Here is a 13,263-nt window from a genome sequence, read left to right as displayed (position 1 = left end):
CTGACAAGTGTTTCGCACCATGTTTTCAGTTCTTCAAAAGACTATGCCTCTGCGCTGGATAATGCTAGCTGAGAATGGTGTGGATATTGGTCCGTGTGTAGTTGGGGCTCCTGTACATCACGGTTTTCCAGACTGTTGCGCAGAACGCTAGTGTTTCGAGGGAAGTGAATAACTGTTCCACGAAAAACTATTAATAATATGGCGGAATATTTTCGAAATTTTGATGGAACTATTTATATTTTTTAATTTTATTTTGATTCGTGTGTTTATTAGTTATGATTGAAGTGATCACTGAATAAAACAAAATTTTCTACAAGGTGCACAACTTTGCTCCCGCCGTTTTTCGCCCAACATTTGAGGCTTAAATGAGAAAACTGGTTATACATGTATCATTCAAAGTATTTTCCATCGCTGGCAACTACTTTCTCCCATCTTTCGGGCAGTGTACGAATCCCGCCTCGAAGAAATTGTTAATCTTTTGAAGCGATCCACGAATCGATCCAATTTGTGACATCTTCTTGAGATCGGAAGTGTTGGTCAGCCAGGCCGTGTGCCATTGATCTAATCTGGTGATAGTCAGAGGGAGCAATGTCTGGAGAATACCGTGGGTGAGGTAGGGCTTCCCATTTTAACGTTTCCAACTACATTTTGACCTGTTTTGTGACGTGAGGTCTAGCGTTGTAGTGCTGATAAATCACTTTATCGTGCCTGTCGTTGTACTAAGGCCGTTTGTCTTTTAATGCTCTGCTCAAACGTATTTATTGCGTTCGGCAACTAACACCTGTGATTGTTTCACCTGGTTTTAACACCTCATAGTACACGACGCCGATCTGGTTCCACCAAATGCAGAGCATAATCTTGGAGACGTGAATATTCGATTTGGCCGTCAATATGGAAGCATGGCCGGGATATCTCCACGATGTTTTGCGCTTAGGGTTATCGTAATGAATCGTTTTTTGGTCCCCAGTCACAATGCGATGCAGAAATCCCTTCCGTTGTTGCCTCTGAAGCAACTGTTCACAAACACACAGACGCCGTTGAACGTCTCTCTTGGTTTCAGCTCACACGGGACGCACGTTCTTTCTTTCTGAATCATCTTCAGAGCCCTGAGACGCTTTGAAATGGCTTTCTGTGTCACTCCCACTAATCGCGGCAATTCTTCTTGAGTTTGACGTGAGTCTTCACTCAGCGATGTCTCCATTTCTGCATATTCGGAAACATTATCTCTTCCACCACTATGCCGGTCTACGAGATTAAAATCACCGTTCTTGAAGCGTTGAAACCACTCACTACACGTTCTTCCTCTAATAGCGTCGTTACCACACGTAATTGAGAGCATTCGATGCTATTCAGACACTGGCTCCTTCATATGGAAACAAAACAATAACACCTGCAGCAAATGACGAGAATTAGGCTCGTAAACTGACATTTCCAATTAGGAACAACTTAATGATGCAGGCATAAATCGACTAATGTTTGAATGAGGTTATGTTGACCGAGGTCCAAGCTTACTGCCTAACGTCTGCGACCTGTTTCTTTCGACTGCTACTTACCGTTGTCGCCACCTATCGGCAAACGGCGGAAGCAAATTTGTACACCTTCTAATGTTTTTAAAATTTTTATTTTCAAATTAAGAAAGGTGTTCCATCAGTATCGGGATTCTCAAAGTGTTCTGTCACAGGGAACATTCGGGAACCACTGCTACCGATCCACTCTATGGCTGACATATTCAACGTTATCTCGGAGGCTGATGACGTCGAAGAGGGGAAGACATGACCTGCCTCTAAGTGCATTGTGAACTTGTAACGGTCACGAATACAGGTATTTAGAGAACTCTCCTGATTTTTTTGCAGCCATGGGCCCAGATAACGTTTTCCAGCATAGCGATATAAGCTTTTGCTGGAGCGGTAACCGACGTAGCGCTACGTCCCGATATTTCTCTGTAGAACTATTTTCTTTGGCTAAAGTTAATCGATTTCCCGTCGCAAGGAATTCCATTAGTGAGAAGTTGTCCAATCTGTGTCTAGTGGTCCATACGCTTTCAGAGTGTCTGCGGGAAGAAAAGAGTAGTTTTAGAGACCAATAATGTATCAACTGTTCCTCAGCGTAATTTCTACCAGAGACTAACAGATTACTCTCTCCATGTGCAGCTCTTCCCAAGGACGGGCCGCACATCTACGGCGAGGAGAGGCTGTACCAGGTGGGCGACGAGATCAGCCTCAACTGCACATCCGGCAAGTCGCACCCGGCGTCGGAGCTCAAGTGGTTCATCAACGACCAGCAGGTGACTAAAATGCGGACTGTAGTTCGTACTGTAACACTCCCTGATGGGAAGAGCTATTGTAAACGATAGAAATTAACTATACAGGACCATTAGGCAGAAGGCACCACCACTGTGTACTATAAACTTTTTATCTTTTTCATGTTGTAGCTACTACCGCTTATTTTCTTATTTATTCAAATGAAACTATGTAGTTCGAGAAAACGTTTCATGTTTCAAACTTCTGTGATGTATATTCGCAGACGGAAGCGCCGAACGCAAATTTGTACCAAGGCCGGGGTTCGAAACCGAGTCTCTCGCTCACTAGTCAGATGCGCTACGCCACGCTGGCATGTTTGCATTACACAGTTGTACGACATACCCTGTCATGCCTCCCTCCTCAATCAAAATTCCCATCCACGCTTCATTCGTCGCTTCAGATTGCACATACAGTGAATTTCCTTAAGAGCGTGAAAAATTTAACAGGACAAATTGAGTTAGAGAACCTGGGATCGGACAAGCCAGCTAAAGGAGATAATGGGAATAATATCACATTACTGCTTATGTTTTAATTTACGTTAGTTAACTGCTGATACCATCACTGACACAATGAACTTATCATATGTACCGAATGTTACAAAATGTGCTGAATCTGACGGCCTTCAAGCATGCATGACATCGGCGAACAATATTCTCACTCACCCTCAGAAATAACCCTGGTATGTTTCGAATCACATCATGGGCAGCTACAATTCTGGTAACTAATTCTATCTCCGTATCTACTGAGGTCTCATAGACAAGTTACTTCAGATACCCACACAGGTATAATCAAGGGGATTAAGTCAGGTTATCTTACAGGCCATGGGATAGGACCTCCCCTTCCAATCCAGCGACCAGTAAATAGGGCACCGGTACTGCTCCATGGCATTGTACTGTACGTCTCTGAATAGCACTGAGTAACGAATGCGTCTGTCTTTGATCCATAGCACGTTCTGTCATGGGAAGATGTAAATACGACACAACAGAATCACCTTATGAACAAGTAAGCAAAACCTTCATCAAGACTTTTAGGTAATCAATCTCGTCCTCCTTCTTTCCTTCCAGGAAAAAAGGAAGTACATGTAAATAAACAGCACAGTACGTCTAAACTTCTACGGGTGTTAGTTGTAAATAAGCTGGAAAACAGTAATCCTAGACAAAGCGGTAGACAAGTTTTCTCCCACATCTCCTTGAGCTGGCTTCTCCGACCCCAACGTCCCTGTCTCAAATTGTTCAGAAGAGCATTCTCTGTGACCTGTTACATTTTTGCACACTCTTACGGGAACACCCAGTATGCATCATAGATGTCTGAGCCTTCGAAATGTTTGTGGAACCATATAGTTTTACTTGATTAACGCACTTACTCCTGAGTTTCAGAAAGGGTTCCCCGTTCCGTTCGATGCAAAGGTGCTATTCCAGTAGAGCTGGAGAGTCTCTTCAATGCTTTTGGAGTTAGGGAGCATACCGAGTTGGCTGAGGCGTGAAAATGAATTTGGACTGAGGAGACAGGAGCGCCATGGTACCCTGTGATATGCGAAATCATAGTGTCAGTATGACGTGGTGGTTAGAGCATCAGCCTAGTAAGCAGGAGACATAGGTTCGAATCCTGACCTTAACACAAAGTTTCGTTCGTTGCTTCACTCTGCATATGTACAAAGTATTTATATACTATTGTCCTCCAATTATTAATGTTTGGCGTGAAACCTTGGTCCACAAAATGCGTGCAGTGCGGAGATCCAGCGACAAAATTTGGTAGATTGTTCATGGATGTACACTGACGAGAAAGAGTCGCACCCCAAAAAAAGAAAGCAAATCCAGAGTACTGATATTTGGGAAATACATTTTTCTTGGCTATATATTTAAATGATTAATATTGCGATCTCACTGTTTAATGTAAGCGCGAGATAACCCATTGCAAATGTCAAATGCTGGTACATTAATAACGGGTATAGCCACCAGAATGTTGAATGAAAACAATCAGATCTGCATGCACTGTGTTCTACAGGTGCAAGATGTCAGTTTTCGATTGAAGTTCCATTCCTGTTTCACTCGGTCGGTCAATACAATGGCGGTTAATGCTGTTTATTGATGATGCTGTAGTTGTCGTCCGATGATGTCCCATACGTAACCGACTACAGACAGATCTGGTCATCAAGCAGGCCAAGATAACATGTAGAAACTCAATATAGGATTTTGGGCTACAACAGCGATTTACGAGCCAGCGTTATCCTGTTGGAAAACATCCTCTAAATTGCTGTTCATGATTGTCAGCACAATACGCCGACTCACCAGATTTGCTGTCAGGGTACGTGGAATAACCACCAGATTGCTACTGCTGTCATACGAAATCGCACCCCATACCATAACTTCAGGTGTAGGATCAGTGTGTCTTGTAGACAGGTTGATTGCAGGCCATGAACTGGCTTCCTTCGAACCAAGATATGGCCATCACTGGAAGCGAGGCAGAGCCAGCTTTCATCAAAAAACAGAACAGACCTCCGGCCAGCCGCTGTGGGCGAGCGGTTCTCGGTGCTTCAGTCCGGAACCGCGTTGCTGCTACGGTCGCAGGTTCGAATCCTGCCTCGAGCATGGATGTGTGTGATGTCCTTGGTTAGTTACTTTAAGTAGTTCTAAGTCTCGGGGACTGATGACCTCAGATGTTAAGCCCCGTAGTGCTTAGATCCATTTGAACCATTTTTTTTGCAAATGGTAATAAAATCAGCGGAGCCACTTCGTACACAGCCTTCCGTACTGGTGATCCTGTCCCGGCTCGCTACTGTAGCCCACGTACGCTTGAGGATGTGGGAAACTGCTTCTCCCTGACTGGGCGATTCTAGTGATAATGAATAAAAACTATATACATGCCCGTTCTCGTCTTACATCGTCGTAGATAACGCTACTGGGACTCTCGATCTATTTTGAGGGCGTGGTTTGTTGTTCCGATATGTCGCAGTTGTTTTCGGTTACATTGACCTGATCCTTCCTCGTGTTAGAGGTGTTGACCGTTTCTGTATTGCTACGTACATACGAGGTTCGCTGTGCAAGTTGCTATTCTCGAATGCCGGGTTGCTTTAAAAATTCATCGTAAGAATTTATTCTGGACTACTTGTATTTTATAGATTCTAGTTTTACTCGTACTCTTATAGAGTCGAATTTTGGTTGCCACCCTTAATTCCTAATTCATCAAGAGGGGTATGAGGTTCTTTGCTTTAGCTGCAATTTAACTTTAGAACCTCTACATATTTCTGGATGAACAAGTATTTCTCCAAAATTATATTCCGGTACCAGAAACTGGTGAATCATGATGTGCTCCTATTTTGAAATCGCAAGATGGCCCGTAACGTTGGTAGCTTTTTTTATGAAGTAGACAGCCTTTACGTTTACTTTGTGTTGTCGACACCATTCGGTAGACAGATGGAGTTGTCGGTGGTAGTTAGTCACGGAGGGCGCCGTCGCCGTCGGCGAACTGAGCGCTCTGCACCTGCGTCGCATCCGGGTGTGTCGGTGACAGAAGTTGTTAACTGGAGAAGAGACAGAAATGATCATTGTTTTAGGCCGTCGGTAGGAATTTTAACGAGTAACCGTTGTCCTTCGATAAAAACTGCGAAACGGCTGTTCTGAAGAAAGCTGCAGTTAGGTGATGGTAGCTCTCTGGTGTACTTTCCTAAGCAGGTTCTCTTTCCAGACATTGTCGTACATCTATATCTACATCTACATTTACACTCCGAAAGCCACCCAACGGTGTGTGGCGGAGGGCACTTTACGTGCCACTGTCATTATCTCCCTTTCCTGTTCCTGTCACGTATGGTTCGCGGGAAGAACGACTGCCGGAAAGCTTCCGTGCGCGCTCGAATCTCTCTAATTTTACATTCGTGATCTCCTCGGGTGGTATAAGTAGGGGGAAGCAATATATTCGATACCTCATCCAGAAACGCACCCTCTCTAAACCTGGACAGCAAGCTACACCGCGATGCAGAGCGCCTCTCTTGCAGAGTCTGCCACTTGAGTTTGCTAAACATTTCCGTAACGCTATCACGCTTACCAAATAACCCTGTGACAGAACGCGCCGTTCTTCTTTGGATCTTCTCTATCTCCTCCGTCAACCCGATCTGGTACGGATCCCACACTGATGAGCAATACACAAGCATAGATCGAATGAGTCTTTTGCAAGCCACCTCCTTTGTCGATGGACTACATTTTCTAAGGACTCTCCCAATAAATCTCAACCTGGTACCCGCCTTACCAACAATTACTTTTATATGATCATGCTACTTCAAATCGTTCTGCACGCATACTCCCAGATATTTTATAGAAGTAACTGCTACCAGTGTTTGTTCCGCTATCATATAATCATACAATAAAGAATCCTTCTTTGTATGTATTCGCAATACATTACATTTGTCTAGGTTAAGGGTCAGTTGCCACTCCCTACACCAAGTGCCTATCCGCTGCAGATCTTCCTGCATTTCGCTACAATTTTCTAATGCTGCAACTTCTCTGTATACTTCAGCATCATCCGCGAAAAGCGACATGGAACTTCCGACACTATCTACTAGGTCATATATATATATATATATATATATATATATATATATATATATATATATATATATATATATATATATATATATATATATATATATTGTAGAAAGCAATGGTCCCATAACACTCCCCTGTGGAACGTAAGAGGTTACTTTAACGTCTGTAGACGTCTCTCCATTGAGAAAAACATGCTTTGTTCCGTTTGCTGAAAACTCTTCAATCCAGCCACACTGCTGGTTTGATATTCCGTAGGCTCTTAATTTCTTTATCAGACGATAGTACGGAACTGTATCGAACACCTTCCGGAAGTCAAAGAAAATATCATCTACCTGGGAGCCTGTATCTAATATTTTCTGGGTCTCATGAACAAATAAAGCGAGTTGGGTCTCACACGATCGCAGTTTCCGGAATCCATTTTGATTCCTACAGGGTAGATTCTGGATTTCCAGAAACGACATGATACGCCGAACTAAAAACATGTTCTAAAATTCTACAACAGATCGACGTCATAGATATAGGTCTATAGTTTTGCGCCTCTGCTCGACGACCCTTCTTGAAGACTGGGACTTCCTGTGCTCTTTTCCAATCATTTGGAACCTTCCGTTCCTCTAGAGACTTGCGGTACACGGCTGTTAGAAGGGGTGGGCAAGTTCTTTCGCGTACTCTGTGCAGAGTGGATTTGGTATCCCGTTAGGTCCAGTGGACTTTCCTCTGTTGAGTATTTCAGTTGCTTTTATATTCCTTGGACACCTATTTCGATGTCAGCCATATTTTCGTTTGCGCGAGGATTTAGAGAAGGGACCGCAGTGCGGTCTTCCTCTGCGAAACAGCTTTAGAAAAAGGTGTTTAGTATTTCAGCTTTATGCGCTCTATGTCCACACAGACGTTAAAATTATCTTTGGCGTAGAGTTGCAGTTATGCGGAGACGATCGGCTAGAATTCGAATCATTCCCGTTGTAGTTAATCTAACGCAAGAAGTTCTGCGGCATTCTTTACAATACGTCCACTTGCTTCGCTAATGACACTTACAATGCATGACTGCTAATGGTTAAACTGTTATTCTTCTTACCACATGCGCATGTACTTTAGTTCGTAATAAATTCTTATATCCCATAATCACTTGGACAAATATCAGACAGAGTGAATATAATACATATTTATATAATTATGTCTGCGAGAATGTTTCTTAACAAATAAATAGTTTCAGGAGATAAGAGAAATAAGTTGTTAAACTGTATACTACTTCGAAATATAGATATGTTACTATTCATTTTGTTATCTTTGTGTTCATGTCAATGTTTTCGGTGACAAAAGAAGAAAACAAGAGAGCTTCTCTTAGCTGGTGACGAATGTATGTGCTGATAGTTGCTGCAGTCTAGTCCCGTTGCCACTGCTTCCGCTCCGCTATTTCCAATACGGGCGACTCTTCGTTTTTACTGTAATTCGCTGTTAAAATATTTTATTGCTTGTAAACGAGAACGCCGACACAGTGTGCGATAATAATAAGCATTTCTTAACAATTTTTTTACAACCCCTTCATCAACTAGATATTCATAATAAGTTCAAGAACTTGCTACATGAAACATGCAAGTGCTACACGTATTCTACACTACTGGACATTAAAATTGCTACACCACGAAGATGACGCGCTACAGACGCGAAATTTACCCGACAGGAAGAAGATGCTGTGATATGCAAATGATTAGATTTTCAGAGCATTCACAGAAGGTTGGCGCCGGTGGCGACACCTACAACGTGCTGACATGAGCAAAGTTTCCAACCAATTTCTCAAACACAAACAACAGTTGGCTGGCGTTGCCTGGTGAAATGTTGATGTCATGCCTCCTGCAAGGAGGAGAAATGCATACCATCGCGTTTCCGACTTTGATAAAGCTCAGGTGATTGCGGTTTATCGTATAGCGACATTGGTGCTCGCGTTGGTCGAGATCCGATGACTGTTAGCACAATATGGAATCGGTAGATTCAGGAGGGTAATACGGGACGCCGTGCAGGATCCCAACGGCTTCGTATCGCTAGCAGTCGAGATGACAGGCATCTTATCCTCATGGATGTAGCGGATCGTGTAGCCACGTCTCGATCCCTAAGTCAACAGATAGGGACGTTAGCAAGACAACAACCATCTGCACGAACAGTTCGACGACGTTTGCAGCAGCATCGTCTATCAGTTCGGAGACAATGGCTGCGATTACCTTTGTCGCTGCATCTCAGACAGGAGGGCCTGCGATAGTGTAATCAACGACGAACCTGGGTGCACGAATGGCAAAACGTAATTTTTTCGGATGAATACAGGTTCTGTTTACAGCATCATGATGGCCGCATCCGTGTTCGGCGACACCCTTGTGAACGCACATTGGAAGCGTGAATTGGTCATCGACATACTGGCGTATCACCCGGCGTGATGGTATGGGGTGCCAATGGTTACACGTCTCGGTCACCTTTTGTTCGCACTGACGGCACTTTGAACAGTGGACGTTACATTTCAGATGTGTGACGACCTGTGGCTCTACCCTTCGTTTGATCCCTGCGAAACCCTACATTTCAGCAGGATAATGCACGACCGCATGTTGCAGGCCCTATACGGGCCTTTCTGGATACAGAAAATGTTCGACCTCTGCCCTAGCCACCACATTCTCTAGATCCCTCACCAACTGAAAACGTCTGGTCAATGGTGGCCGAGCAACTGGCTTGTCACAATACGCCAGTCACTACTCTTGATGAACTGTGGTATCGTGTTGAAGATGCATCGACAACTGTACCTCTACACGCCATCAAAGCTCTGTCTGACTCAATGTCCAGGCGTATCAAGGCCGTTATTACGGCCATAGGTGATTGTTCTGTGTACTGATTTCTCAGGATCTATGCACCCAAATTACTTGAAAATGTAATCACATCTCAGTTCTAGTATACTAGATTTGTCCAATGAAAACCAGTTTATCATCTGAATTTCTTCTTGGTGTAGCAATTTTCAAGGCCAGTAGTGTACTTACTGTCTTCTCGTACAGTTTGTGTTACTTTTTACAGTGACACGTTGACTAATACTGGATAATTTTACAGAAATTCTATTAATTTGTCTCAAAGTATAGATTCTCATCTTTTTCATCATGTAATGGAAATGTTTGAAACGTGTACTATAAGGCACCTGATGATGTGCGCCAAGTATCCCACGAAAGTCTTCTTAAATGTTTTCAAGTTTCAGTGTGAAGTGAAGAGTCCGGTAATATATCACAGCCTTGTACGTACCGCTCCCTCGACCCAAATCACCTCAGACTGGACTTCGAAGGCGGAGCTGCCATCAGCCATCACTTCAGCACATCTGACACATGTATTTTCTGGCTCTCCGCGATACCTTTGTGTTAATCAAATCGCATTTTTGCAAATGGTAAGCCGACCATTGTGGTCGTGCGGTTCTAGGTGCTTCAGTCCGGAACCGCGTTGCTGCTACGGTCACAGGTTCGAATCTTGCCTCGGGTATGGATGTGTTTGATGTCTTTAGGTTAGTTACTTTAAGTAGTTCTAAGTCTCGGCGACTGATGACCTCAGATGTTAAGCCCCATAGTGGCCAGAGCCATTTGAACCATTTCTTTGCAAATGGTAATAAAATCAACGGCGCGGCTTCGTACAAAGCCTTTCGTACTGGTGATCGTGTCCCGGCTCACTGCTGTAGCCCACGCAGGCTTGAGGATGTGGGAATCTGCTTCTCCCTGACTGGACGATTCTAGTGATAATGAATAAAAACTATATATATATATATATATATATATATATATATATATATATATATATATATATATATATATATATATATATATATATGTCCGTTTTCATACAATTAGGAATATCCCTTAACCGATCATATCTCTTGAGTGCAATTTATGTTAATTGAGGAAGTATTATTCCATACTTCCAAATGAACTTCAAAAATCATATATTTATACTTGTTGCGGTCCAGCATAAATATGTCATTTCTCCTGCATAATTGCCGTTTGTTTCTGTATTTTTCCTTTTACTCACTGTACGTGACTGGCCCCACAACTGCACAACTCAGTTTCACATTCTCGGAAATTCTCATTTATTCAGAAACTCTGGACTCGCTCTTCAAATACACGTCCCATTAACTCGACATTCATTTATACAATATCCAAATTATAACTTGTTTTCAACAACTGAACAATATATGATTCAAGAAATTTCTAATCGCCAAAACAATGAAACATAGACTTTACATAGTGTATTCATATTTTTGCCAAAATTGGATTATATGGAGTTTCATTAACATTTGTTCATTAAAAGAAAAAAATGTGATCACAGTCTGGCACTGATAATGTCATATGACTACATACCGTGGAACCAGTCATCTGTGACCTTCTCAATACGATTTTTGCAAAAATATTGTATCCAAAATTGTTACGTGGTATCACGTAGCATTCCGCCAGTGCGGACGGTATTTGCTTCGTGATTCATTACCCGTGTTAAAATGGACCGTTTACCAGTTGCGGAAAAGGTCGACAGCGTGTTGATGTATGGCTATTCTGATCAAAATGCCCAACGGACGTGTGCTATGTACGCTGCTCGGTATCCTGGACGACATCATCCTAGTTCTCCGGATAGTTACGTTATTTAAGGAAGCAGAAAGTGTTCAGCCATATGTGAAACGTCAACCACGACCTGCAACAAACGATGATGCCCAAGTAGGTGTTTTAGTTGTTGTCGCGGCTAATCCCCCCATCAGTAGCAGACAAATTGCACGAGAATCGGAGATCTCAAAAAGTCGGTGTTGAAAATGCTACATCAACATCGATTGCACCCGTACCATATTTATATGCACCAGGAATTGCATGGCGACGACTTTGAACGTCGTGTACAGTTCTGTCGCTGGGCACAAGAAAAATACAGATTTTTGCACGCGTTCTATTTAGCGACGAAGCGTCATTCACCAACAGCGGTAACGTAAACCGGCGTAACATACACTCCTGGAAATGGAAAAAAGAACACTTGGACACCGGTGTGTCAGACCCACCATACTTGCTCTGGACACTGCGAGAGGGCTGTACAAGCAATGATCACACGCACGGCACAGCGGACACACCAGGAACCGCGGTGTTGGCCTTCGAATGGCGCTAGCTGCGCAGCATTTGTGCACCGCCGCCGTCAGTGTCAGCCAGTTTGCCGTGGCATACGGAGCTCCATCGCAGTCTTTAACACTGGTAGCATGCCGCGATAGCGTGGACGTGAACCGTATGTGCAGTTGACGGACTTTGAGCGAGGGCGTATACTGGGCATGCGGGAGGCCGGGTGGACGTACCGCCGAATTGCTCAACACGTGGGGCGTGAGGTCTCCACAGGACATCGATGTTGTCGCCAGTGGTCGGCGGAAGGTGCACGTGCCCGTCGACCTGGGACCGGACCGTAGCGACGCACGGATGCACGCCAAGACCGTAGGATCCTACGCAGTGCCGTAGGGGACCGCACCGCCACTTCCCAGCAAATTAGGGACACTGTTGCTCCTGGGGTATCGGCGAGGACCATTCGCAACCGTCTCCATGAAGCTGGGCTACGGTCCCGCACACCGTTAGGCCGTCTTCCGCTCACGCCCCAACATCGTGCAGCCCGCCTCCAGTGGTGTCGCGACAGGCGTGAATGGAGGGACGAATGGAGACGTGTCGTCTTCAGCGATGAGAGTCGCTTCTGCCTTGGTGTCAATGATGGTCGTATGCGTGTTTGGCGCCGTGCAGGTAGCGCCACAATCAGGACTGCATACGACCGAGGCACACAGCGCCAACACCCGGCATCATGGTGTGGGGAGCGATCTCCTACACTGGCCGTACACCTCTGGTGATCGTCGAGGGGACACTGAATAGTGCACGGTACATCCAAACCGTCATCGAACCCATCGTTTTACCATTCCTAGACCGGCAAGGGAACTTGCTGTTCCAACAGGACAATGCACGTCCGCATGCATCCCGTGCCACCCAACGTGCTCTAGAAGGTGTAAGTCAACTACCCTGGCGAGCAAGATCTCCGGATCTGTCCCCCATTGAGCATGTTTGGGACTGGATGAAGCGTCGTCTCACGCGGTCTGCACGTCCAGCACGAACGCTGGTCCAACTGAGGCGCCAGGTGGAAATGGCATGGCAAGCCGTTGCACAGGACTACATTCAGCATCTCTACGATCGTCTCCTTGGGAGAATAGCATCCTGCATAGCTGCGAAAGGTCGATATACAGTGTACTAGTGCCGACATTGTGCATGCTCTGTTGCCTGTGTCTATGTGCCTGTGGTTCTGTCAGTGTGATCATGTGATGTATCTGACCCTAGGAATGTGTCAATAAAGTTTCCCCTTCCTGGGATAATGAATTCACGGTGTTGTTATTTCAATTTCCAGGAGTGTATTAGACCTTCTAG

The 13,263-nt window shown here is 44.5% G+C and overlaps 1 protein-coding gene across 1 annotated transcript in view; it reads left to right on the top strand.

Moving 5' to 3' along the window:
- Positions 1-13,263, top strand: part of LOC126316475 (uncharacterized) — a 223,209-nt gene that overhangs the window by 171,727 nt on the left and 38,219 nt on the right. Inside the window, exon 4 of the mRNA XM_049992757.1 lies at positions 2,151-2,284. Within this exon, the coding sequence (XP_049848714.1) occupies positions 2,151-2,284 (134 nt within the window). The remainder of the gene's footprint in view (positions 1-2,150; positions 2,285-13,263) is intronic.

The sequence above is a fragment of the Schistocerca gregaria genome, chromosome 1 (genome assembly GCF_023897955.1).
Source record: "Schistocerca gregaria isolate iqSchGreg1 chromosome 1, iqSchGreg1.2, whole genome shotgun sequence".
NCBI classification, from domain to species: Eukaryota; Metazoa; Arthropoda; class Insecta; order Orthoptera; family Acrididae; genus Schistocerca; species Schistocerca gregaria.
This window is presented reverse-complemented; position numbering and strand designations above follow the sequence as displayed.